Raw genomic sequence first — 26,026 nt, 5'->3', positions numbered from 1 at the left:
AGACTCTCACCGTGTCCCTCCTCTCATTGTCAGATCGTTGTTTGATGTCTCCCGAGTGTCGGGTTCCTGTCAGCGTTCCAGTCTCGTGCTTCGTATCGTGTTCCTGTGTTTCTGAGTTCGTTGTCGCCGGATCTCTCTACCTCTGGGCTCACCATCATCTCTCTCCCCGGGGTACAGGCTGACCACCCCGTCCATGTGCCACCCACCACCAGGAAGATCTCGGAAGCTTGAGGACTGCAATTATTGACTCTGACATAATAAACGTTGTTTTCACTCGCATATCCGGTGAGCCATCCTTTTGCAGAGCATTTCTGACACGATGTTCATTGCATTTTTTTCCCTCCAGCCCAGAACATTTTCCACTGAGCGAGCATGTTCCTGCATGGGCCGGCTGACCGGGTCGAGAAGGAGATCTGGACCTTCCCACAACCCTGAACGACCTAATTGGACTGGCACTTCGGGTGGATGCACGACTATCCAGTCGCGCAGTGTTCTGGGCCCAGCCGGATTCCTGTGGAGGAGAGGATCGGCGGTTCAGCGGCGGGGACACGGTCCGTTCCGGCTACGATCACGAGCCTATGCAGGTCCTGAGAACCTGGCTTTCCCGGAAGGAGAGGCGGCGGTCCCAAGGCCTTTGCTTGTACTGCGGCGCAGCGGGACATTACGCGTACAACTGCCTGGTAAAAGGCCAAGCCCGGCAGTAAGTTTGAGGCTACCGTCGGGTGGGATCTCCGCTGAGAAGACCTCATCAAATTCTACGTTCCTTCCGGTAAGACTGAGATGGTCAAGCCACACGCACGACTGTCAAGCCCTGGTGGATTCCAGAGGGTAGTTTTCTGGACCATGCCCTTGCACTCAAGCTTAATATTCCCCTTCTACCCCTCACCCACAAGATATCGGTTCACGCACTAAACGGTCAAGACCTACCCAACATTTTGCTCACCACCGGACCCATGACACTCATCACCTCAGGCAACCACTCCGAGACCCTTTCCTTTTATGTCCTGGACTCTCCGCTCGCTCGCTCCCGTAGTTCTGGGACATCCCTGGCTCACCCAACATAACCCCAAGATAGACTGGCAGCAGAAGTCGGTGTCTGAGTGGAGCGGTAGATGTCATGAGTCCTGTCTGGTATCTGCCTGTCCGTCTGTTTCTGTCTCTGTGTTCCAGGAGGAGGCGGTGGACTTGTCTAACGTGCCCGCGGAGTACCTCGGTCTAAGGGAGGTGTTCAGTAAGTCTTGGGCTGCTTCCCTGCCCCCGCATCGCCCTTATGACTGTGCTATCGAGTAACAACCTGATCTGTTGTGTGTGTGTGTGCGCGTTGTGTTGAGGTGTGGGGATGGAAAATGATAGACTATGAAAGCATCCCAGGAAATATTTTTTTCTTCTTTCTGCGTCTCAAATTGTTCCTTCATCCCATTCCCCTCTCATCTTTCTCCATCCCCACATGGGTGGTCAACAATGGTGCTGTTGCCTTTAAATGCCGAAAAGCCAAGATGTCTAGCTGAGGGTATTTACCTGTTCCATCCGGAGGGCGTTTTTCGGCCTCCGCTCCAAAAATGGCATACTCAAGATAAAATTTGTAAATACACAGGAATTACCATGTCTGTCTGAATAGCTTATTTTCTGTAGGATAAAGGGGAATCCCTGTGAGTGCTATGATGTGTAAAAATCAGTCTATCTTACTGGTGAAGAAATATATCAATGTTACACACAAAACTGTCATTTTCCTGAATTCCTGAAATTAAATCGCCAACAGCCCTATAAATCCTGTAAAACAGCTGTCTAAAACCTCTTCTACGTGATACCCCGGTGTGTGGAGAGTATATATCAAGTTTAACATTCATGAAGTGAGGATAAACTACACTAGAGGAGGCTATAATTCAACCCCTGACCCCCTTAACGTCATTCAAAAGCAACATGAAGCTTTGTGAGTCATGCAAGATGGCAGGTGCCCGCATTGCACTGCAGAAATAAATAAATAAAAAAATAAATAAATAATGTAATATTTTTGTTCAAAAACGGCAAAGGTAGATATTTTTGACTCCTACGCCTCGATGGCTTGGGGATATTTGTACTCACAATTCAACAAGGTTTGTCTGAGAGAAGTATCACTCAATTCTGCGTGATCTTGGCTAGCTTTTGCAGGGTTGTTTGTAAGTATATAGTGCATGGCACTGTTTTGTCACTGCCACAATCAGGAAGAAAACGCAAGCTATTACCTGCTGCTGAGAGAAAAATTGGTCAGGAGGGTGAAGAGTCAACCATGGTGTGCCTTGCCTTGCTCCAAAAACGGCACCTTAAGGCTCGACTGAAGATTGCTGCTGATCACATCGACAAAGATAACACTTTCTGAAGGAGAGTTCTGTGGACAGACGAAACAAAACTAGCTGTTTGGCCATAATGACCATGAATATGTTTGAAGGAGAAAAGGTGAACCCCTGAACCCCAAGAACACCATGCCTACCGTCAAGTCCTACGCTCATCCTCTTGGACTAGTCACCTCGAGCTCATCCACATTGTTTTCCATCGGCTCTGTGATGCCTCACTGACCTTGAACTTGGCTAAGTGTGAGTTTGGAAAAGCCACCGTAACATACTTAGGAAAACAAGTTGGCCAAGGTCAGGTCTGCCCTGTGGAGGCCAAGATTGATTTTTCCGACTCCCAAAACCAAAGCGTGAGATGCGCCGGTTCCTGGGGATGGCCGGCTACTACCGTAGTTTTTTGTCAAAACTTTTCTGATGTTGTGTTGCCCCTTAGTAATCTGCTTTGTAACACCACCAATTTTGCATGGTCTGTTGATTGTGAGACTGCGTTTCAAAACGCTAAGGCGTTGCTCTGCAGTTCTCCGGTGCTCGCTGCTCAAAATTTTGACCTGCCGTTTAAACTGGAGGTTGATGCGACCGCAATGGGAGCTGGTCCGGTCCTTCTGCAGGAAGGTACAGATGGACTGGATCATCCAGTCTTACTTCTCCAAAAAGTTCCTAAAGCATCAGTGCAACTATAGTACAATTGAGAAGGAAGTGTCACGGGGTGGACGATCGGGGACAATGCATGTTTTATTGATTGTGTATTTATTGATTTATGGATTGCATATTTTATGTTTTATGATTGCATGTTTTATGACTTATTTATTTATGATTGTTTGCATGTTTGATTTAACGATTTATTGTGTGCTTTGAGTGTTGGTTTGCATTGTATCTTCAATCAACAATCGTCCCCAGTGACAATTTACCAATTAGTGGCATATGCCCAATGGACCAATGGGGAAAGGCCAGAGGCGGAACTTCCTTTTAAACAGGAAGACGGGACACTAGAAAGAAAAAGAAGGCAGAAGGAGCAGGGAAGAAAGGCAGAAGGAGAAGGGAAAAGGAACACGCCGCAGTCTTGAGGAATGTAAGAAGCAGCCGAAGCAGACGCAGTATCAGTCGCAGCAGAAGCAGTCGCAACAGATGCAGCAGAAGCAGAGGCACCACCACCAGAAGTAGCAGCAGTGCAGCTGGCAGCCGCACGTACGAATCAGTGGACTATGGACGCGCAGGACTCCGCTCTACTGTGGTGATGAGTTTGGACGGACTATTTTAGCTTCCTTTTATATATTTTAATCATTGTATTGAAATAAATATTTTTATTAGTATTTCCGCCCCTTTCTCCTCTTGGGTCATTGTTTCCCTGCTCTCCTCCAAACAAACGAACCTTGCTTTTAATTATTTTGAGTTCCTAGGGCTCTTAGCTTTTACCTAGGTGGCGTTGTTGTCAACACACTTTTAGTTTTTAAAAAAACCTCGGCCGCTGACAGAAGCACTTGGCTTGTTGTTAGCTCTGCAGCACTTCAAGGTTTACATTGCGTCCACTGCCGCACCTGTTTGTGTGTATACTGATCATAATCCCCTTGTGTTTCTTTCCAGGATGAAAACTGCTACCAGCGCATCATGCGGTGGTCACTTTACCTACAAGGGTTCGAAATTCTTTTTAAGAAGGGGTGTGCTAACATTCTGGCGGACTCTGTCGCGCACACGTCAATAAGGTTTGCTAAATTTCAGGTTTTTGTACATGTTTATTTTTAGTTGCGGGGGTGTTACATCCCTGACCATTGTTGGTGGCCTGTGTATCTTTTTTGCAGGCAGCCCAGCAGACGACTTAATTGAGGATCCATCTTGATTGGGTGCACCATCAGAGCCGGCCCCTTTAAAACACATCCGGGGGGGATCGGGAGAGGAAAAGAAGCATGTGGCTGGTTTGGCTGCCACCATGTTCAAGAACAATAAATTATTTACTATTGGCTGTTCTTGTTATGTTCCCTGCTAGGGTCCGGCAACATAACGTCTCTTTCAGGTTAGAGCAACCCTCCCTAAAATAGTCTGCGTAATGATATGCTAATTACTTGCTTCAACATCAATTGTCTGATGGAGGAAAGCACACAGGATGTCTTCAGGCTGCTTCAACCACACCAAGGGGGAGCTACAATCCATTTTAGTATGGGGGCGGGGGGGGAAATGATATCCCTCCAGCGTTATGCAGTTCAATTTCTTCCCAATGACATAGGTCAGTGGTTCATTTAGGGAACACAGGCTTCTATCAGTTCCCAGCATTTATGGAACAAAACTGGGTCTATTCATTAAGGTGTACCAAATTTTGAAGAATCCAACACTTCACCTGCGGTTTTCTTCTTCGGAGAGTAGACCTTCTAGCACTTAATATTATGGTAGGACAGTCTGGACAATGAGAATTATAAAACACAAACTTCTGTTACAAAACGGAAAGCTTATGGTATTTTTTTGCTCTCCTCTTTCTCTACCTTTTTTATAGGCTCCTGATGGCGTGGTCCTTGCCAGTGGAACTGAATGTGTGAGCCATGTTGTTATTTTGAAGGGACAAACTCGCCATGCAAATGTCATCCACCACGCCAATACTTTTGTATAATTCCACTGTGGGTTTCTACAGTAATGGCCCATGATCAAATAGACCAGTTGTTATAATTGCTGGCCAGCACATTATGTGTTTTCTCAACATTACACAGCGCGCCCCAAAATTCCTAAAGTGAAACTGTGTCGCCGTCTTTTTAAAAAGGTGTTCTTGTTTGTTGTGAATTATTATACAAATGTAGCAAAGAATGCCATCTGGTCAGAAAAAGAAACCCTCTTGATTTAATAAAGATGGGATTATCACTGATTCACATTGTGCTCAACATTTTTAGTTTATAGCTATACTTATATATAAGCTAATTTTCATTCAGAGGGGTTTTCTGCATACTAGTTGATCAATGGGCATTTGTTAGCTGACAGTGACACCTACTGATGAGTTGATTCCTTTTGGACCGAAGATGACGGAGATCCCCACACAATTAGTCATTCTTTATGCTTTTTTTTCTTGTTTATTTTATTTCCAAAATATAAAGTGTTGAAAATATTAAGCGTTCCTCTTGCAGAGGAGCACTGTTTTGTGGACTTGTCCATTTAAATCAACAAACCGAATACTGTGAATACTTGTCTAGTACAAAAAATACCTCCCTTACTTCTATAACAAGTCCATTGCAATCCCTCGTGGCAAAATTAGTGATATTGGGCTGCATTTAGTTAGTTACAAAAACAAACCGCTCCGTGACCAGAGGCGGCATATAATCTAATCTAATCCGAGCGGGGGGAGGTATTGGTCCTGGGGGACGGGAAGACCTGCAGTTTATTCAAATGGATGAGGCTCGTTCTCTCTCTTTAGTTCTAATTCAGTCTCATTTTCACACTTAAGCACAAACAGGCTCTCGCCTGTCTTTGTCAGTCCATCCCCTTTCAAAGATAATTTCCCATTCCTTGGGTTTTCCCATGTACAGCCTCCGAACAGCAGTACCACAGTTAATTATATTAATAATGAAGACATTCATTTACTCTTAAGAGAGGGAGAGAGAAGGGGTGAAGCATAGTGAGTTTTTGTGAATGATTATCTCACCACCTACCCTCTCTCTAGCCCGCTTCTGTTCTCCTCTTTGTTACTTCCATTGAAATTTAAAGGCACAAATGCTTCTGATATGAAAAATTGTGGCTTCACCATATTAAAATAAGCTTTTTTTGAAGCTCAAAAGGAGCATGTCATTTAGTACATGATGGTAACTCAAGAGTCTGACCATAAAGCAGGGTATGTTTTAGGACAAGCTTACTGTGATTGATTAGTAAGCTAATCAAGAACAACAGCTACGAGAGCCATATACAATGCCACTATGTTACTCCTTCATATTTCAAATTTGGTAATTTCTGTAAGTTTCCAGAAATATGGCTACAGCCATATCCAGACTGGCGATGGCCAAAATAGAGACTTCAAAAAGGCAGTCCACAAACCAATGGGTGATAATGACTACCTCACCTTACTGTCTTTGGCGAAGACTCAACTCTTAAAATGAGTAAAGGTGGCCACCCCCACAATTATGCCCAACATTAAATCAGGATTTATATAGAAATGTAAGCCTTAAAAATCCAAACAGTTTTTTGTACCAGGCTGTTTATTTCCGCCGCAGTCTGGAGAACCTCTGGGTCTAGATGGCAGATTTTCTTCTTTAGCCACAATCCACACTTGCTGCCAGTCGTCAGGTGGCAAAGTGGCATGATCCTGTATGGCAACGTTATAGTGGTCCTGCAGGAACATCAGGTTAGTCTGTAGCCAATTAGCAACATTGCCAAAAATTGACACCAGGAATGAATTTGGAGTGGAATAGAGCTCTACTAGTGAAACTTGGTAATTTAGCTAAAAATGATGAGAGGCTAAGAGAAAGTAATCGGAGGCTATTTTAGCTAAAGCTAGGCTAAGGATGAAATATAAACCGTCATATTATAACATTCCCTCTGCCACACACACCACATGGCCCCAGGGATATGTTGTCCTAAATACATTTTTTTAGGGTTTAACCTTCAACGGATATTTTCCAAGAGAACGATCTAGGATGGATTTCCTAACTTTAAACCCATGGAAGCCACTAATCGAGATTACCTCCTCGGTCGTGCTGCAGACCTTGTGTGTAACATGGTGTAAGACTGCTGAGACAGGAGCGAGTGCCATCTGTGAGAGTACCCAAATTAAGTATAATGTGGTTTCATGACCATTTTATAGGAAAAACAATTTTTTCAGGAAAGCTGGGTAATCGAACGGAAGTATTCCGTGAGAGTTTTTTCTGCTTGCGTTGGGCTAGAAGATGGAGCCAAATTGTTGAACTGCTTGGGAGAAGAATACAATGTGGTTTGTTTGGCCACCAGCAAGAGCCAGAGCTTTTTCAGTTGAACCACTTGGAAGAAGAATATATACAGAGCTGCCAACTTTTCAAAAAACCTTGGGGTGAGATTTTGTCGGGAGTGACCAAATTTTACCACGCACACAGCCACGCACGTTTGTGGCTCAAATATCAGGGAATTGGAATTAATTTGGCGTTGTAGCCGTGTTGTGCCCTGCAATCTGGTGGTTTCTGGGGCCCAATATCATCAATTGCGGCAGCCTACTGGAGATGGTTACATAAATTACATTGGTTACATTCTGTGAAGAAAAGACGTAGAACATTTTGGTTTAAGTAGATGTTATTCCCTGCATTCTAGTCAACTTTTGGGTGGTATGCTAAAGATGCGCAATACCTGACCGGATTCGCATTCGTGTTCATCATGACTTGTAGGGCCTTCTAGACTTGAGCTGAACATTCAACCAGAAAACTATTGTTGTGCCTCAATGTCTATGAACCACAATATACCCTAATTAATAGACCTGTTTGAGATTTGACATTTTGATATTAAACCAATTCTTAACTAAAACCTAACCTCCATTGTTAATAATTGTATTATTAAGAGCACTTAATAATTTATGTACAGCAAAAAAGATATACACACACACACACACACATACATACACAGTGGGTACAGAAAAAAACAATTTTTTCAAATATTGCAAAATGAAATATTGCAAATTGACTGATATTTTTTGCAAATATCAGTCAGTTTAATTAAACACAGCAGGACTTCAATGAAGGAGCCATATCAAGGAGGATCAGAAGAAATAGACAGCATATGAATTAAAGTGTCACAGCAAAATTAGCTAATTAGCTAAGATTTGCCATATATATATAAAACACACAACGAGCAGCTCACATTACCAGAAGCAACTGCGCAGTTAGTGGCAGCTCATCTGCCCGCATCCACCCGTATAGTTATTATCTATGAGCCTAAAATATCACTTTCTAAGTCAGTAACCAGTAACGTTATAGAATAAGTACAAAGAAAATTAACTCGCTTTGCTCCTTTTTGTTTTTTGTGTGATTATAAACTATAACTTTTAGTTGTGTTGAAGTTCTTCTCTCAGCCTGAAATATATCATGCTCCGGAGATAAAGCTTTTCTTCCTAAATTAAATGAAATAAGATTATTCTTTTTCTGTACTTTGCAATTTGTTTATCTTTTAAGACAGGTTGCTAGGCAAGAGGAGCTGCGGAGGAAAAGCTGATGACGCAAGCAGGAAGTCGCAGTAGGCCACACCTTTCCATTTCAGAGACTGCTGGTTCACCCTATGCGGTTGTTGAAGGACACAGCCACAGACACAGCAGGTCTACTGCAAAGGCTGCAGGCTACATGGATGCAGCCTAGCGACTTTGAGACACAGCTTATTCTCCCGGGAATGTAAATCTGCTGTCTTGGACATTGAGAAAGAATGCCTATGCAGTGAATAGGGTTACAGATGCGCTCCTTAGTTCCTTTTCAAACTCCCCCAGGGTAGATGGCGCTAATGCGTCTCGGACCAAAATCAGATATCTTTTTTGCGTGAGAAATTGGATGTGTGGCGTGAGTGCTTGTGAAAACATTCAAAAGCATGTGTCACACGGCGAAACTGTGGGAGATGGCAGCTCTGTATATAATGTGGTTTTATACCCTTTAAAGGGGGAAGAAAACAATCTTACCAGGAAAGGTGGGTAATCAGAACCAACATTTTTTATTTTCATCTATTTTTATGTTCTTATTTTTTAAATTGTTTTAAATTTTAATTTTTTTGGTTGGTCCGAGAGGTGGTTGGAAGCCTAGTACTCCAAGACGCATCGGGATTAGCCAAGGGGGTGGTGTTGGTCAAGAAAAGTGCTCGAGTGGCACCACATCCAGAGGGCTGTGCCTTTAGTCCAATGGACATTGTTGAATGCCTTAAATCTATAGAGATAGTTTGTGTCTCAGTGTTAGAGAAGCTCTTCTTAATGAACAAGTTATCCTAATGACAACAGACTAGGGTCAAACTGTGCTGGGCAGTGTTTGTGTTAAGGAGCATTGTTTGAATTCGCTCCTTCATGACAATGTCTGAGAGCTGAAAAACACTCCCTAATCACTTCTGAGACACACACACAGTTCATGATGCGTGTTGATGAATTGCACCCAGGCCAGGCAGAGCTATTGCTGTTCTGCCCTTTTGTTGATGCTTCATAATGACAAACACTTGGACAAAACCTGGAGCTGCTCCACTTAAAAGATCGTCAGGAAGCACCCTCCGCTGCATATTACCTGAAAATATGAAATGTTTAAACTTTAATTGTAGAAAAATCTACATTATTAAGAACAATTTAAAAATTGATGGATCAGCATCAGACCACAAATAAGCGCTCTGACCTTGAACTCATTATAGCTGTCTCCTGTCAGCTGCTTGGCTCTCCCTCTATACTATCGGAGGACACTACATTTGGCCAATAAAAGCCACAGATTGGCCCCTTGTGACAGATCTTATCAAATACCTGTGCAAAACATCTCCAAACTCCGCCCCACTTTTACCCTGTCAGATGCAGAGCTTGTTCATGCCTTTACCTCCTCAAGACTGGACTACTGTAATTCACTTTTAACTGGAATCACTGGCAAGAATATCCTGAAACTACAATACATCCAAAACAGCGCTGGCAAGATCCTGATGAGAGTCCGGAAATATTAACACATAACACCCAACCTACACTGGCTCCCTGTCTCATTCTGGATTAACTACCAAGTTCTAGTACTCACTTATAAATGGACATGCATCTCCCTATTTGCAAGGACTACTCACTCCCAAAACCTCCACTCGCACCCTCGGTTCTGCAAGAAGCTCGCTCATCCGGGTCTGAGGGCAGTATGGTCACTGGCCTCTAAACCTTATTCCGGAAGGAGTTCTTACGTTTTTTTTCCCCCTATTTTAACTATGTTTTACCATCCCTGTCGCACTCTGAGATCTGCTGATGAAGAGTACGAAAATTATTATCTTTTCATTTAAAACTATAAAACTGTGGGTTCCAAGGAAGTCATTTTTCAGCCGTGTATTGTATTTTCAGTGGTTTCACATTCACAATTTTATCAAATAATTTTACGCCTCCAGTTGCGGTGACTGGGGAGCAGGTCACTTTAGATTGTTTTGATACTGGGAGTGGATGGTTTTTATGAGATAGATTTCAAGAATAACACCATGCCATAAAATCTGCTGCCATCCCAGGTGCCAGCTGCCCCTTCCAGACCAGAGCGATTGCCAGACAAAGACGGGCCGACAGGATTGGTACGTCTTGACTAAATATTCAGTGGGTGGGTTGCCTTTGTCCTACTGCCAGCCATCAGTGGTATAGCAGCTACCGCAGGCAGGTGGTTTTGCATCCTACTTCCAGTTGGCTGTTGCCTATGCATCTATTTAAACTACCCCTAAAATTCTCCCTACAAATTCACACCTCTTAAATAACGTTCAAAAGAGATTAAAGGTTTGTTATAAAAGTGATTGGTTTTTTTCCAATCTTTAGAAACAACTTCCCCAACACTAATCTATTGTTTACAAGATTTTGTTTTGTGTCAGGAGTGGTGTATTTTAGGCAGCATATTTATACATCTTATTAAGCAAATGGATGTAAATGAATCCCATTGTTTCAGACGTTTGGATACAAAATGGTTGAAGATTTGATGGTCGTGGTGTCTCTCTGTCCTGAAAAACAGCTGGCCAGTGTCTTTAAGAGTCCAGCAACTCTGCTCAAGCTGATGCCCAATATGCTATCATTGTTTAGCTACTTAACACCATGAAGAGAAACCCAATAAAAAGAGTGGGGCCATGAGGCTGCAGTAATGGGCTTATAATGGACTATTAAATAAGGAGTCAAAATCCACACAATAACCCTTCAAGGCACACACACACACAAGCTCTCTCTGCGGCACACCTCCTAAAATAGATAGAACAATAACGATAAGTAAACTGTTCGACAAATGAAATGGACTGTTCATTTAACATTCTATTCAAAAGTGATTCTAATGGGATTGTCTGTCTACGAGAAAGATATCAATAACAGTAATGGGAAGAAGCAGAGTGGAAGAATACAAACAGGAATAGACAAACACAAACAAAAACAGCTCCCCAGCCGTAATAGGACAGTCTTTGAGGATATATCCGGCCGCCTGCAAGTTCTTTCTCCTCCTCCCACCTCTCCTCCTCACTACACTGCGATCTCTCTGCCGCATTTACAGTTTTTTACAATCACTTTGCCGCTATTTCGGAACATTGATGTAATTTTTTTAAAACGCTTGATAAAAAAAACACACAACCAATGATCAAATAGCTTGGATACAATACACAAAAACCAAAGATCATTTGTTCATTGAACTAAAATCACCTGTTCAATACAACTAGATGTAACATCAAAGTACTACTATTTCAAAATGCACTTCCTACATTATGGTTGTAATGATTGTCCATTCGTTTCATTACAATGATCTAACTATCAATTGATAAGTATTTGCTGCATAACCCTTAGTGCATAGTTTTATGTATACTGACAATATTGTTTAGATCATAAAGTTTCAAAATAATGAGATCCATTTACACCAATTAGCGTGGAACATAAACCAGTTGGACTACATTATCTGTGGATGTAATATTTGATCATCATTCTCTATCAGACACTGTTTCTACGGTCCCATGTACCACTTTTTCAGACCATGCTGCAGGCCCGTCTAAGTCCAAGTACCTGGACAACGTGGGGCCAACATCACCATGTGTGCAGCTATTCACAAAGATGTGTGTGTTAGGGCGCAGGCCTTGCATTGGCTCATATAATGCAGCTCTTCTTGTAACCGTCCTTGTTGGAGGTAGAGCTGATGGTGTGACCTATGTTAGGATCCACCATGCTCAAATGGTGCAAGCATGGTTTCAGCCCCATGAACAATTTACCAGCCTGTATTTGCCCCCATACTCTCCTTTCCTTAACCCAATTGAGGAATTCTTCTCCTCATGGAGGTGGAAGGTATAACAGGTGTCCTCGTTGGCCTTGACTCCTCTCCTCTTTATTATTAATACATTACAGGTCATTTAGCTGACACTTTTATCCAAAGCGACTTACATTACACTTTAAACCCATGGCATTTTACATTTTGCCCGGGGAGCAATTAGAGGTTAGGTGTCTTGCTCAGCGACACTTCGACTTGAGACATGGGGCAGCCGGGACTCGAACCACCAACCTTGTGGTTCCCAGCGCACCCACGCCACGACGACCCTCTTTCACGCATCGGCTGGCCCACGCTGCGACTGGGCGGGTACGTTGCCACCATTAAGGGGTCTGCCCCTGCTTCTGCCTTTCACACCCAAATACAAAGATGTCCGTTGATTCGGGGTCTGCATTGTTCACTCCTTCACATCCCCATCTCCTTTCTCACCCGACTTCAAGGGATACTTTTGGGAGATAGAGTTGAATCTCAGTGCAGAATATATGGAAAAGTCCTTTTTTTTTTGTAATGACACACAGACAGGTCAGGCAGAGCTGCTTAACAAACTTCCGGGTAGTTCCTTTTGAAATAATCAGCACTACAAGAAGGGATTTCTCAGAATTCATTAGAGCAACCTAGTGGCTTTTGTTGTTGTTGTTGTTGTTGTTGTTGTTAATCAAAGGAACAACTTGATGCAAGACGTAAAATTTTAATACGGACATCCATAAAAAATAAAAATAAACCAGAAATGTCATTCTTCCTCTGGGCTATCATCATCGTCATGTAGCATTTTTAGACTTTTGAAAGGGATCCAATACATTTTTTTTTTTTTTTACATTTTTCCTTTGAGCTGTATAAAGCTGCTCTTAATGTGACTGGAGGAAGCAGTTTTCCAGTCTGTAAACCAGCAGTTGCTGCTTACCGCAAATTAAGCTTTACCTAAGCTCAGTCTCCATGCAAACTTTTAATACGGATCTTAAACATTTGTCTGGCTTTCTTTAACTAAAGGTTCCTCGTCTTTGCAGATTCAAACTCGGTTTTTCTTAGCCGATGCTGTACCCCGACAGGAAAAGAAATCCATACTTGGCCAAATAACAGATTTCATTTTACCAGGGAGCGTATTTGGTCTGCTGAACAACATAGTGGAAGCAAACGATCTTGTCTGTCAAAAATCCATAACTCTGCAGGATGTTCACTTCTATCAATCAGAAGGCCACAATCTTGGCAATGCTCCCCTCAGTCTCCCCGTGTCCCTCAACAATTTGTATTTTTCTCCCGTAACACACACACACACACGCACACACACACGCACACACACAAAAACACCCTTCCGAGACTCAGGGTTGGCAGACGAGTAGCACAGTCATTTGTCTGCTGCATCCCCAAGGTAATATAAGGGATAGGCAGCAGAAGTGTGTGCGTTTCAGCTAAATTGGGCAGTAATGTACGCAATGATCAAACAATTGATCCAAAATATGGTTTGATGCTTTGTGGCTTGGCCCTGAGGAGGAACGGAGGCGAGAGAAGAGCCGACGAAGGAGGGAGTTTGGGGGATTTCTACAAGGACAAGTTGCTTCCCTTTTAATTTCTTTTTAATCACGCTCACTGGCCTCATGTGTTTGAATATCTCACGGCCTGAAGTTTATTGTTGGAAAGAGGAAAATTATAGTTCTTCAGTCAGTTCTGTGTAATACACCACCGCCATCCAGTGGTGAGAAAATGGGAGTTAGCCATTTCCTGAGGACTCCCCTTAACATATGGTGTCATAAAATCAACTACTTCTAAATGAAACATATTTAAAAGGTTAAAATACTTGTATTTATTTAGTTTCTATACACTTTGTATTAATGAAGTAAAATAAAAACATGACAAAACAAAAACACAAAAAACAGATACACAAATGAATGCTCTATATCAGATGTCCTGCTCCGTCTGGACTCCCCCTCTGGCCGCCGGGCTCCGCTTCCTGTCAGTCACCTGCGAGGGCGGCGTAGTCGTCCTGTCGGCTGAAGGGCCGGCTGGAAGTCTCGCTCCTGAAAGCCAGAGGACATGTAGAGTAGCTGTTACAGCGTTGCCCCAGTTTATCCGGTGTAGCTCACAGTCCACATGTCCATCGCGTTCTAGATCCACCACCTGAGGGTGCTGTGGCCGTTTGGACATCCGCCTCCTCTCCCTGGCTGACAGCGGGGGGGCTTTATCCGCTTCTGGGGTGTGCCGCGCTGGTAAAGCCTCGCCAAGGGGATCTGTAGACATAAACATAGAAAAAGCCTAAATCAGTCCCTGGACTCTTCGGTACACAAAGTTGAGCGCGGATTGATCTGGAACTCGATCAGATTTCCACATCAATGGGAGATGGAGTCAAATGAAGCAATACATTCCTCAGCGAGTTCAAAGCGGAGCCACGAAGCTGAGCTCTCCTGCTAGAGGAGCAGAGTCACACCTGAGTCAGCAAGACACGGTAAAATACTTCCTTGTCTATAGTGTTCTCTGCTGCGGTCCATCAGGACCGAGATCTCCCACCACACAAACAGCTTCTTACGGTCTGCAGTTAGGCCTTAAATAAAGGCCCCCAGACAACAAACTTGGCAATAAATGGTTCTGATGAGGGATTGCACCTCAATCATCCTCAACATGGCTGCATACAGCCACATTAAAAGTGGTGCACTTTCCCTTTCACTTGGAGAAACATTAAAGCATATAGATGATGAGATTGTGTAAACTTTTATTCTGACTTGGCTGGCATCCCTCTGTAACGTGAGCTTTCAGTCACTCACAACAATGAGACGGTCACATAGAATTTGCTCTGATAAGTTCAGTTCCAGGTGTGTTGTGACACTGATATCCCCGAAGTGTCTGCACCCATATGTTCAAAAGTGATAATTATTTAGAGTGTAGAAATGTGTGCAGCTTACCAATGAAAGCGCTCTCTGAGTCCAGAAGATAATCTCTGGCAGACCTCCCCATCACACTCCTCTGTAATGCAGGTAACGCCCACAATGGTTACAAGTTAGTAGCTGTATATTATTAAAATGGGATTATCTGTAGCTAAAGAACAGCTGCTATGCCTTCTTTTCAACTCACCAGATAATCATTATGCTGTGGCGGGGACTGATCGCAATAATCTGCAACACAGGGATTCCATGTGTGATCTATTTATATTTGCTACCACAGGAATACAGGTCTTTACAACCCAAAGACCCCATTTCAGACCAACTATTAGCAATGTTGTTTAGGCAGAGTTCTTCGCCAGTAAATTAGAAGACGCACCACACTATATTCTCAAATAAGAACGTAACTCTGCCTCTTCCTGCTCACAGTAGCAGCAGGAGCTAGCAAGCTTTTCCACATGAATAGAAAATAAATTTGGTTAACTGCTGACTCCCTTCTTGTGTTTATGGTCGACCAGTGCCTAACTGATGTGCATATCGTCATGAAACGGCAATGCAAGTCGAATTTAGAAAACAAAGACGGCTTATTAATACCAAGTGGCACTAGTCAGTTACAGATCACGACGCAATCTAGGTTCTAATTGGGGCCCATCTTGACATTTATATTGAGTGTTTCTGCTTGGTGCGCCCCCCTCATTCAATAGTAGAGGAAACACTCAGTTTCTATTGTAGATGTTGAGGATGAAACTATTTAGAGTGGCATGATAAACCAACCGACTGTTTAAAGCTGCAGCATAATGAAGCTACTGCTCAGGGGAGAGAGTAGGACACGGCTCTGACCGTCCTGGACTGGAGAGCCCCGGCTGCTGAACTGCTGATCCCAGTTGTCCCGCCTCCTCCTGCTGGCCACACCCACTTCTTCCTGCTTTAGAAGCTCCCTGAAGCCCAGTCTGGACTCGCCGTCTGACTCGCACGCACGCACGTGCACGCGCACGCGCACACGCACACACACACACACACACACACACACACACACACACACACACACACACACAAACAAACTAGTGAGCCCATGGCGGCGGTTTGCGGTTGAGTACTGTGACGAGTGTAGGTCTCGTGTTACCTGAGTGTTTAAGCTGAAGGGAGTCGTGGATCCGCAGCAGGTTCCTGGGCTCCGTGTTTCTGGAGTTTGGCCGGCGGACCGGAGCCGGGAGCCGCAGCCGGGCCATGTCGAACACGTCCACCTGGGGACGCTCCCGATGTCTGCACGAAGACACACACTCAGATGGCACCGCAGGATCCTTACGCATTATAAACCTTTAAGTCATTTTTAAGAAACAACCCCTTTTTCTACTCTTTATGACAGGGGGATTCAGCTCAAATGTAAAGATGTCCAGTTAGAGAATATTTCTAGTAGAAAACGCCTGGAAGATCATAATGCGATTAAATAGAGGGGTAGAGTGGTATCAACATCTGCATTTAACTAACACAACTCAACAAATCAAACGAACTGAACATATATGTGTGACTGCAAATAAAAATTATGTTCACTCAATAACTAAATAAAAGTAAAGCTGCATTTCAATTCAGAAAAATTAAATAAAAAGGAAAGAAACATCTGATTTCCCCTTTTCTGTTCTGCCTTTGGACTCAACAGTCTTAGCAAAACACACTTTAACGATTGAACTGAATTGTTTTATGGAATTTTGCTGTCCAGATGGGATGGCGGTGCAGCAGTTTATTGACCTCTGGTGTATGCCATTTCAATTGATTATCATTTACCTTTAGGCAGAATTACAAGGTTTGTGTGTGTTCTATAGACACGTGATACATGTAATACGCAGACCGCAGACATGCGGCCGGGTCTGACCTGTCACTCAGAGGAGAGTCCAACTCCTCCCAGTCGACCTGCTGCAGACGACCCTCCAGTCGCTTCTCTTCGCTGCGAAGATGCCGACGCAGCGCCGACAGCTCGCTGAACACGTCGCGCTGGTCCCCTGAAAACGCACACAGGCTGCAAGCTGAGACAGCGCTCTCGTGTGTGACACTAGCATAGCATATCACTACAGGACACGTTCAGTGATTGCACGACCCGATGATCGCTCTGCTTAATCGCCAGCGTCTGACTGCTAAGATGGCGTTTCCTAACTGACTGAGTACCTGCAGCCCGAAGCTGGTTCCTACGAGCCGGGACCGGAGGGGACTGGAGACCCGACAAAGAGCCCTCCTGAAAGACATGAAACTTTAATTGAACACACATCTTTTTTTTTTTTTATACAGGACACAAAGTGGTGTGCATGAGAGACTCACAGACAGGGGGGCAGTTGAATGCTGGCTGTCAACAGTTGGGGGGGTGGGGGTGTACTGGTGTGGGCCATGTCTCTTCTGCAGGGTGGGGATTGGTGGGGAAGGCTCCCTGCACACCTACGAACACACAGCCACCCATTGGCTACATTAATCAAGCGGAGGAGTTCAGGATAAATAAGATAATAAAACCTACTAATGAACTCTACATGTTGCACCCATGAATGAATCTCCCATCCGCTCATATCATCCCGCTCATCTTCTGGGTATTATCCATAAGTGTCCGGAGAACTTTTTGTGGTTTTCCAACTGACTCCGATACTTTCTAGAACAATTTTCCAGTTCATAGTTTGGTTCCATTGTCCATTTTCTAAAACTTCTAGTGTCTATATCGCGGCATTGGGAATCTAACCTCCTTCTCCACCCGAGCCTGCCTCTCCCTCTCATACTGCCTCCTCATTGCTGCCCTCTCCTTCTCCTCTGCTTCATTCTTCTTCCTCTCCATCTCCTTCTTCCTCCGTTCCGTCAGTTCAATCAGCTCTTCATTCTTGGCCTTTTGCTGAGAGACAGAAGCATTAAGGAGAGATAGAAGGAGAGGGGAGAGAATTGCAATCTCATTGATTTAAAACACAAATGTAAACGCTACTCATGACTTGTTTTATTTTCCGCTCCTCACCTCCATTTCCTTCCGTTTCTTCCTCTCTTGCTCCTCATCAAACTCCTTCTGGATGCGAGCTCTCTGCTCGGCCAGCCTCTTCTCCTCTATCTCCTCCTCCAGTCTTGTCCTTTCCCTCTCCTCTGCCTTTTTCAGCATTTTCTCATCAATCTGCAAAAAAACAGATTACAAGACCATAAAGTTAGGTGAATAGAACTCAAAATAGAACAACTTGGACCTAAAACAGCTGCAAGGAACTCTCATTATGTGCCAATTAGTTACTTTTCCTGTCAGTTAAAGGATGAAAAGTCCAAAATAACCGGTACCGGTCCGTGGGCCGTTTGGTACCGGGCCGCACCACAGAAAGCTTATATATATATTTTTTTCTTTTTCTGAAAAATGTTTTATTTTGAAAATCAACCGGATTTTCTCCTAATTATGTGCGCTCGTCCCTCTGACATATTCCCCACGCGTCACCAGGCGTTTTTCTTGTCCTTTTACCGTGCACGGCAGTTTCGCCGACCAGCAAACACAGAGCGCGCGACTACTACCCCCCCCCCCCCCGGCCCCCGTCGGACCTTCTCGACCGGTCCGCGAAATATTGTCTGAAACCGGTCCGTGAGGTAAAAAAGGTTGGGGACCACTGTGCTGAATGACCAATAAAGTTAATCCTTCTTTTTACTCTTGCTCTGTACCCCAGTCCCAGCAAAAGTGAGGAGGAGACTCAACACGTGCCCCCCCGTAAATAAAGTTAAAGCAGTACCTGCTGTTTGAGGTAGGCTTTGTACTTGTCCTGCTCGTGGAGCTGCTGTTGGGTGGGCTGGTTGGAAAACACACTGCCTCTGGCAAACTGTACTGTTTGGCCATGAGCGGAACCTTCAAAAGACAGAAGTTCTGCATGAGCGGGACCCAAGTAGCTTCTTTTCAAAGAAGATCTCACAGGGCAGAGGCTGAGGTGTAGCAAAGAGAACAAAGCTGGTTCCGGTACTAGAGAACCCGTAGCGGGCGTGATGGCTGCTGCGCTCTTCCCCAGAGCTGGACACCCTCTGGTTGGGGCTGGAGGGCTCTGGGCGGGGGGGCGCTGCGGCTCTCCTCTGCCACTGTTCCGGGTTGATGTACGCCTCCTCATTCAGTTTGTGCATCTGGTGGAGGTCAGCTGGACACGGGAGTTTCCTCATGCATAAGAAACATGACCAACAACAAACATTTGGTGTATTTTAAGAATCAGACACTAGAGTGTGGGAGGTACCTATCAGATTTCCCGTGCAGTCCCTCAGCGGGGCCCCCCCTCCACCTCGACCCCACGGCTGATGGTTCTTCATGTCTGCCTCCAGCTGGGCCTCGTAGCGCTCCTCGTCCTCCCTCTCCAAGCGCTTCTGCTCCTGTTGCTGCTGGATCTGCGGCACAGCATTTAGCTTTAATCAAAATCCTTCAATTACCAGAGTGTAATTCTCTAAACACTCTAAACAGTGAGCAGTGATGCTTGGGAGAACTACAACATGGAATTGGTACATACAGATCTATGATGGAGGGGTCAAAATGAAGAAGCACATGTGTCAGCCCCATAATGAACCCTGGGATGTTCTTAGATTGAAAAAAAAAAAAAACGGTTGCAACCACATGTGGCACAGAAAATGCGAGCATAGAGGGTGTGGAGGAGGATGGAGGACTGAGATGGGATGTGAAGTAACGGGCTGATTGGGGGAGTTCTCACAACACGTCTGCGATCCACTATCTACAAATGAATGAGGAGCTAGGCGCCACTTTCACTAGGTATTTTATTCTTAACCGTGTCTGTTTTACCTTGTTGTAAAGCTCGCTGTTCCCTCTGCTGGAAGCTTCCTGCCAACATATCACACACTGGGATGCAGTGAAAGTTAAAAGAGCCCAGCCACGGTGATGTAGTTCCAACGAAGATATTTACTTTTACTTGTGGGTTAAACCTATTATAAAAATAAATGTATGAATCCTTTACCATCTTCAACTATCCTCTAAAACTGTTAAGACAGAATGGTTTCTAACTGCTATTTTTAAAATGTGGTGCTTTGCTTTAATGCAATAATCAATTTAGACAACATCCTCTCAACAGGCACCGTAGCCCCGCTTCTCCCCTGCTAGTGCTCAAGCAAGCACAAAGGCCATCATACTCAACGCGCAGTTCTTCATTTATCATTAGGGCGGAAAACAAAAAGGCACAGACGAATTAAACCGGAAAAACACAGTAGAGGTTAACGATTAGATGTGTAATAACAAAGGTTGAATACCTTGTAAACAATTCCAGTACTCTAGAATTTTTTGGGCCCGTGTGTCTTCAGCATTTCCAAACTTAACTTTGTTAAATCTTCAGAGGTTAACAGTGCATTTATATCAGTGTGCCATTTGTTGAGTTTGTGCAGCAGGCGCTTAGCACCATCAGAGGTACACGACCATGCACTTGATGTACAATGTCATTATAATGCAGCCATTAGCTCAAACACCAGGACAGAGCTCCATCTGCTTCAAAGTAAAATCATACTGCCAATGGATGTGATAGCAGTAGGACGGTTTGACCCACCTGTTGTTTCAAAGCCTCCCTGTAGCTCAGAACTCTGTCCCGGGTCGACCTGGATCCATCTGATGGGACAACCCTGACGTGTGCGTCCACAGCACTAGTCTCACTGATAAGGCTGTCAGGAGAGACCAAGGGTTAGAGAATTCAATTCTCTAATGGAAAACTTAATATTATCAGGTTCATTCTGTTCAGTGAGAAGACTAAAGGTTGTGTGTGTGTCTGGGGAGGGGGGATAATTTACTGTGGTGGAGGCTCAGGGAAGGTGCTGCCACTGTGCTGGCTGTGGGGGCTATAGGTTCCAAACTGGCTGGGCGGAGCGCCCCCTGCCGGTATGTTCCAGTAGGAGGACACTAGAGGAAGATAAAAGGAAAAACAACACATAATTATGGTTATTGATGATGATGATGATGATAATAATAATAATAATAGTAGATGATATAGCGGATTGTAGAATTTCTATTCAGCCTTTAGCCAATATCTTCAGTTATTATTCAAGTATCTTCACTCCCTCCATTTAAGAGAGGAGACGTGTGCTTACAGTACGCCATGTTGGGGTCCAGCAGGTTTCGGGTGTAGTTGTAGTGGGGCTCTCCATACGGACTCCTGTAGGCCTCACCGAGGGCTGAAGGAAGGGGAGCAGGAAACGAGGGGATTCTGGGGACCCAAAGCAGGATATGAAATAATCAATGATGTTTTAGAAGGAAGTACTTAATTTGTAAAATGTTCCAACTTTTCTTCTGCCAGCAACCTGCCAGAAAACAACACTAGAGTTTAACGTTGTCATCTCCAGAAAAATTGGAATGAAGCACGCAGGCTTAACCATGTCCAATTTTAGCTGGTTGGTTTCCCCATCAGTTTAGAATTCCCTCACACACAGAGCGTGTGTTACATTTGAAGAAGCAATGTGCCCGACGCATCGAGGCTCCTGTGTCTATGTTGCGATAAAAGCCCCCCACAGGCTTTCCTTGGCGGAGCTCCTGGCAGGTAGAGCTGATGTGTTAAAGTCCATGGGGTACCTGGGAGTGTCCGTGGCTCTGGGGAAGGAGGGCGCAGCAGGCTGGCTGTTGGGCGACAGGCTCAGAGCGGAGCTGTACTCCAGCAGAGGGGACTGGAAGGCGACGTGGGGCGGCTCAAGAGGAGGAAGAGGAGTCTCTCTGCCTCGGAAGCCCACCCTCACGTGACTAGGAAGGCCTCTGGAGGAGGTCCCGCTCGCCGCTCTACCCGAAGGCTCCATCACCTGATGAGTTTCTTTTCGGCACAGTCCGAACTGTCTGATCCGGTCCGGCTGGTTGGTTGGTGGAATTAGACAAAAATGGTAGATTGATGTTTATAGAACATATTCAAATTCACCTTTCAACAATCCAACTAACCAAACTACATGAGACCCAGTGACTGCTGACCCGTTTCTCAGGATCATTTGCCCCTGTTGCAGCAACTTTCAGCTCCAAATCTTTCTCCCTGCAACAAATGACAAAAATATGAGCGACTGGAGGTCCACAGCTCTCCTCTCCACTTTGAAGAAACGCCAGGTCCCCGAGGGACAAGCTGTGCCATATCTTATAACAGACATTAATCTATCTTAGACAATGAAAATACTTGCTTGAAGTGCTGGAAGGTAAGAAAGAAGACACCACACCTTTTCTTGTTCCTATGCTGTTCCGCTATCTGCTCCTGGAGCTCCTGTCTGTAGTGCTCCTTCTTCCTCTGCAAAGCATCTTCTGCGTCAACGGCTCCTGTTTGTTTTTTTTATATCAATAACCAATTTAAAAATGATAAAATAGCAGTTAAACAAATCTCTCTAAACATTAAATGTCTCTTTCAGAACAACACTTGTTCAAATGGACTTTTAAAGTCCTTTCACCTATTTTCAGGCCAGTGGCAAACTCCACATCCTCATTGCTGGTCCGTGCTCTCGATCCCCGGCCGACTACATTCTCTCTCTTCTCCCTTGGTGAAGCGAAACAGAAATGAAAAAAAGCTGAGAAAAAGGGACAAACTATCTCTGCTGTTTTTCAATCATTTAACGTGCATGAATATACATACCTCCAATCAGTCTTATTGGATGGTCTGTTCTCATAACTGGCCTCGACCCCGATATGCCTTCGCCTTCTTCTATCCACCAGCTCCAGCTCCTTGAAGTACTCCTCCTCCTCCTCAGAGTCCCGGTCCAAAGGCTTCCCCAGCCGGTCACAGTGCCTCAGAGGTACTGACTTCTGATCCCCGTCCGCCTCAGGGCCAAGGGTCAGGATGTCGGCTCTGAGGGGCGAAGGCGTGTGCGATCCCCTGGTGTCCTCTGTGAGAGTGGCCACATCTCTTCGGGAGGGAGGTCGCTGTCTGGAAGGAGCATCTGCCTGGCTGTCAAGGTGTTGCTAATGGTGACAGGAATGTGAAAGGGAATGTTTGTTTAACTACTGTGTGGGACAATATCAGGTCCGAGGCAAGCACGTAAAGCATTCATGTCAAGTCGGGTTTGTTTGGCTAGTTTAACCATTTATTCATTACTTTTAACGAATATTAACTATAAATATTAATATGAACTCATTTTTAACAGCGCACGAGATATGCAAGGGCTATTGTGTTGAATTCTGGTATCATGATATTAATGTCAGTTTTTAATTTAGTCGCTGTCTGTGATTGAGTTTGACACCACTGCTATAGCCCACTCAAGACTTGCGTCACTCACTCGCGGACAAAGCCGTTTTAGAGCGCTAGTTGACAGCACGGCGCCTAAACGTAAATCCTCTAAAAGGTGGAACTGAAAAGCTCAGAGAGAATAATGAGAGATGTCTGGAGAAAGAAAAATATTTTAGAATTGACTTATTTGGGAAACCACACACACACACACACACACACACACACACTATAGTTCATACTAATTCTGATACCAGTGTCTTTATTGTATGGTCTTTCTCTGCTGACATTCATTTCTTAAGGCGCTGTAGCTGTACGTACAACCATCCGATACAAGCCCAGAGAGAAGCATATTCATGTAGAAAACAATATCTGGAGTGTTACAATAGCCAGTATCATTTTATTCCATGTGTCCATCCAGGGAAATTGGTGGGTCTAAATGTTATTAAAAAAAGACAAACATGATGTCATTTGTTTGTATTCATCCATAATAATATTAAGTGTATGGGTGTTTTTCTAAGTAGGACACTGGCTGGTCAATACATGCAATGCATTGAGTGGGCCGGTCTGACAGTAACTCCCGGTCCACTTCTTTCCCCCAGTCCGCCCCCAGATATTCCTACCTAACTTTTAGCCATTACTTCAGCTATTCCTGTATTATTTTCAGCTATTATTTCAGTTATTTATGCGTTATTCTTTGTCTACTAAAAAAAAACAGGCAGTTTGGATCCTTCATTAAATCTGTATTGGTAGTGAATGAAGGGGAAATAGCACAATGTGTCCACAGCACTCAGTTCTTTAAATGTCTGCTTTCTAAATCTGGTCAGCAACCAGAAGTGAGGAATAATTTTTCCTTCATTGAAAAAGATATGATATGATCTGTAAACCAACAGACATCGGTAAGTCATGAAGAGAAATCTACCTGGATGGATCTCCTGTTATTGAGGTGAATTAAAGGTCCAGGTTCCGCAGGGCCAAAGTGCTTCTTCTGTAACATGAAAATATCACCTTCATGATTCCATCACGATGACGTTTACACGTTGAGCCAGCTGGTTTGCAGCTTACGTCTGCGTTTCATCGCTCATACGACTTGTCTGGGGTAGTGACATGGACCTTACAGTACAATTAAGCCTAAATCTAGAGGCAAATACTGAAGTATGTAGAACAAAGCAAACGTTAAGTTTCTCACAGTCACCTGAGTCATGTAGCGTCTGTAGTCCATGCAGAGCTCATGCTGCAGCCTTTGTTTCTTCCGCTCATACTCGACACCGAGTGGCAGTACCGCAGTGTAACTCTCCTCTGACGAGACACATACGTCAATATTTAATGCATCAGGGGATACGAGGTGAAGTCTTTACACTGGTCAAACAACCACGTGTACCCTGACAAGCTCACATGACAACACACATCACAGGGTGCTGCTAATCATAGACTCACATCAGAGATCTGCTCATCTTATTGAAAAGGAATCATCCCGTTTAAAAGGGGAAACCGTACCTTTCTCATGTGCCGTAGACCTGGGATGGATGTTCTCCTTAGCAATGGACTCGTAGGCTCTGTGAGGTTTAGCCTGTCAGTCAAAAATACAACATTGTGCATTAAAAGAAAACCAGGAAACAGGATCAGTGATGAAAGATCATACCTGTGACCTGTCCATACATTTACATTACACTCAATATTTCCATCAGTTATAATTTAACATTGTTGGTTCTTAATCATTTTGCTTGTGTTCCCAATAAACAACAATTAACACCATGTTTAATTGTTGTCATATGTTGTTCATCACTGGATTCACAAAATGTCATGCAGCAGAATTGGACTAAATGAAGTAAGGAATGTGTGTACATTAAGTGGCCATCAATCTGCAACCCTGACCTGGGTTCTGAGCCACTTTGCATCATTCCAACCCACCTTTATTTCCATGTACGGAGGGTCGTGTTCCAAACTGGCTCGGTCCTGGGCCATCCGCGCTTTCCGCTCCCTGATGAAGTTCTCCAGCTCGTCATCCATCTCATCAAGGCAAAGTCAGGAAACCCTACTTAGAACACAAAGTCTGTAATAATAGATTCAAGGCAACGCTTTTAGTTGGATAGTTAATAACTAATATTGAATCATTTAAAAGAGTTTTCAACTGTGTGCCATGGAGTGCTAAAGGTAAACAGGTTTTATATGAACACGATACAGCGTCACTTTTGCTTACGGATAACAATTACACACTTAATTAGATTAGCAAGTATTATTAATACGAAAACAATACGTTTAGCACGTTGTATGGAGTGGTGTTTGTTGAGGTGAAATGAAACGGTATCTTTCTTTAGCAAGCGTGTAAAGTTTGCCTTTTATTTCAGTTAAAGCTAACCCAAAGTGAAGACAAACGACACGAACAATAAGAGCAGCTAACCATAGCTAGCGATTAGCGCTAGCTCCTCGTCCAGCGGCGTTAGCTTTCAAAGGTTTCAACAATTATTAGCAAATTATAAATGTTTCCTGTAAACCAGACCTACCATTCAGCGATTTCAGAATATGACGCTGGCGGGTAGGGCGATGCTTGCTAACCTGCAAATGTTAGCTGTGCCTCGGTCGTCCGGCTTGAGTGCAGCATCCTTATAAAGTATTTAACGTTGTATCAAACGAACATCACACTACTTCCGGTTTTAAGTGTAAAAATAAAAGCCGTTGTGAGAAACCCGGGTGCACACAATTGTTAAAAGTTTGGGGTAATTTTTCGTGTGCCGATGGAAGGGTTTTGCCTCAGGGGATGTCGCATGTGTATTTGTAATTTAGTCTTTGGGCTGAACATAATA

The 26,026-nt window shown here is 44.1% G+C and overlaps 1 protein-coding gene and 1 long non-coding RNA gene across 12 annotated transcripts; one reads left to right on the top strand and one right to left on the bottom strand.

Annotated features, from left to right (window-relative positions):
* The first annotated feature begins 3,314 nt into the window (after positions 1 to 3,314).
* LOC120817901 (uncharacterized) lies at positions 3,315 to 5,172 on the top strand. Its single transcript, XR_005712031.2, has 3 exons — positions 3,315 to 3,558; positions 3,909 to 4,027; positions 4,810 to 5,172. It is a non-coding gene; the product is annotated as an uncharacterized LOC120817901 (long non-coding RNA).
* Positions 5,173 to 13,988: 8,816 nt separating this feature from the next.
* LOC120817892 (centrosome and spindle pole-associated protein 1) lies at positions 13,989 to 25,913 on the bottom strand. Of its 11 annotated transcripts, none has more exons than XM_040174546.2 (28): positions 25,727 to 25,913; positions 25,134 to 25,275; positions 24,720 to 24,792; positions 24,418 to 24,521; positions 24,145 to 24,210; positions 22,635 to 22,960; positions 22,453 to 22,538; positions 22,228 to 22,324; positions 21,992 to 22,049; positions 21,608 to 21,876; positions 21,130 to 21,245; positions 20,833 to 20,941; positions 20,595 to 20,706; positions 19,844 to 19,882; positions 19,290 to 19,437; positions 19,029 to 19,196; positions 18,804 to 18,916; positions 18,062 to 18,211; positions 17,798 to 17,944; positions 17,392 to 17,505; positions 17,242 to 17,308; positions 16,952 to 17,078; positions 16,205 to 16,344; positions 15,922 to 16,044; positions 15,275 to 15,315; positions 15,106 to 15,166; positions 14,327 to 14,436; positions 13,989 to 14,226 (listed from the first exon to the last, which is right to left on the bottom strand). In XM_040174546.2, the coding sequence occupies exons 2-28, from the start codon at positions 25,230 to 25,232 to the stop codon at positions 14,167 to 14,169; spliced, it is 3,123 nt and encodes a 1,040-aa protein (XP_040030480.2). In that variant the 5' UTR covers positions 25,233 to 25,275; positions 25,727 to 25,913; the 3' UTR covers positions 13,989 to 14,166. The 11 variants fall into 11 exon arrangements, with proteins under 11 accessions (XP_040030480.2, XP_040030481.2, XP_040030483.2 ...); XM_040174547.2 differs by having other exon boundaries at positions 25,134 to 25,257; XM_040174549.2 differs by having other exon boundaries at positions 25,134 to 25,257; positions 25,779 to 25,881.
* Positions 25,914 to 26,026: the final 113 nt, after the last annotated feature.

Source organism: Gasterosteus aculeatus, chromosome 4 (assembly GCF_964276395.1).
Source record: "Gasterosteus aculeatus chromosome 4, fGasAcu3.hap1.1, whole genome shotgun sequence".
In the NCBI taxonomy this organism is placed as follows: Eukaryota; Metazoa; Chordata; class Actinopteri; order Perciformes; family Gasterosteidae; genus Gasterosteus; species Gasterosteus aculeatus.
The sequence above is the reverse complement of the archived record's forward strand: the minus strand, read 5'-3'. Positions and strand labels throughout refer to the sequence as shown.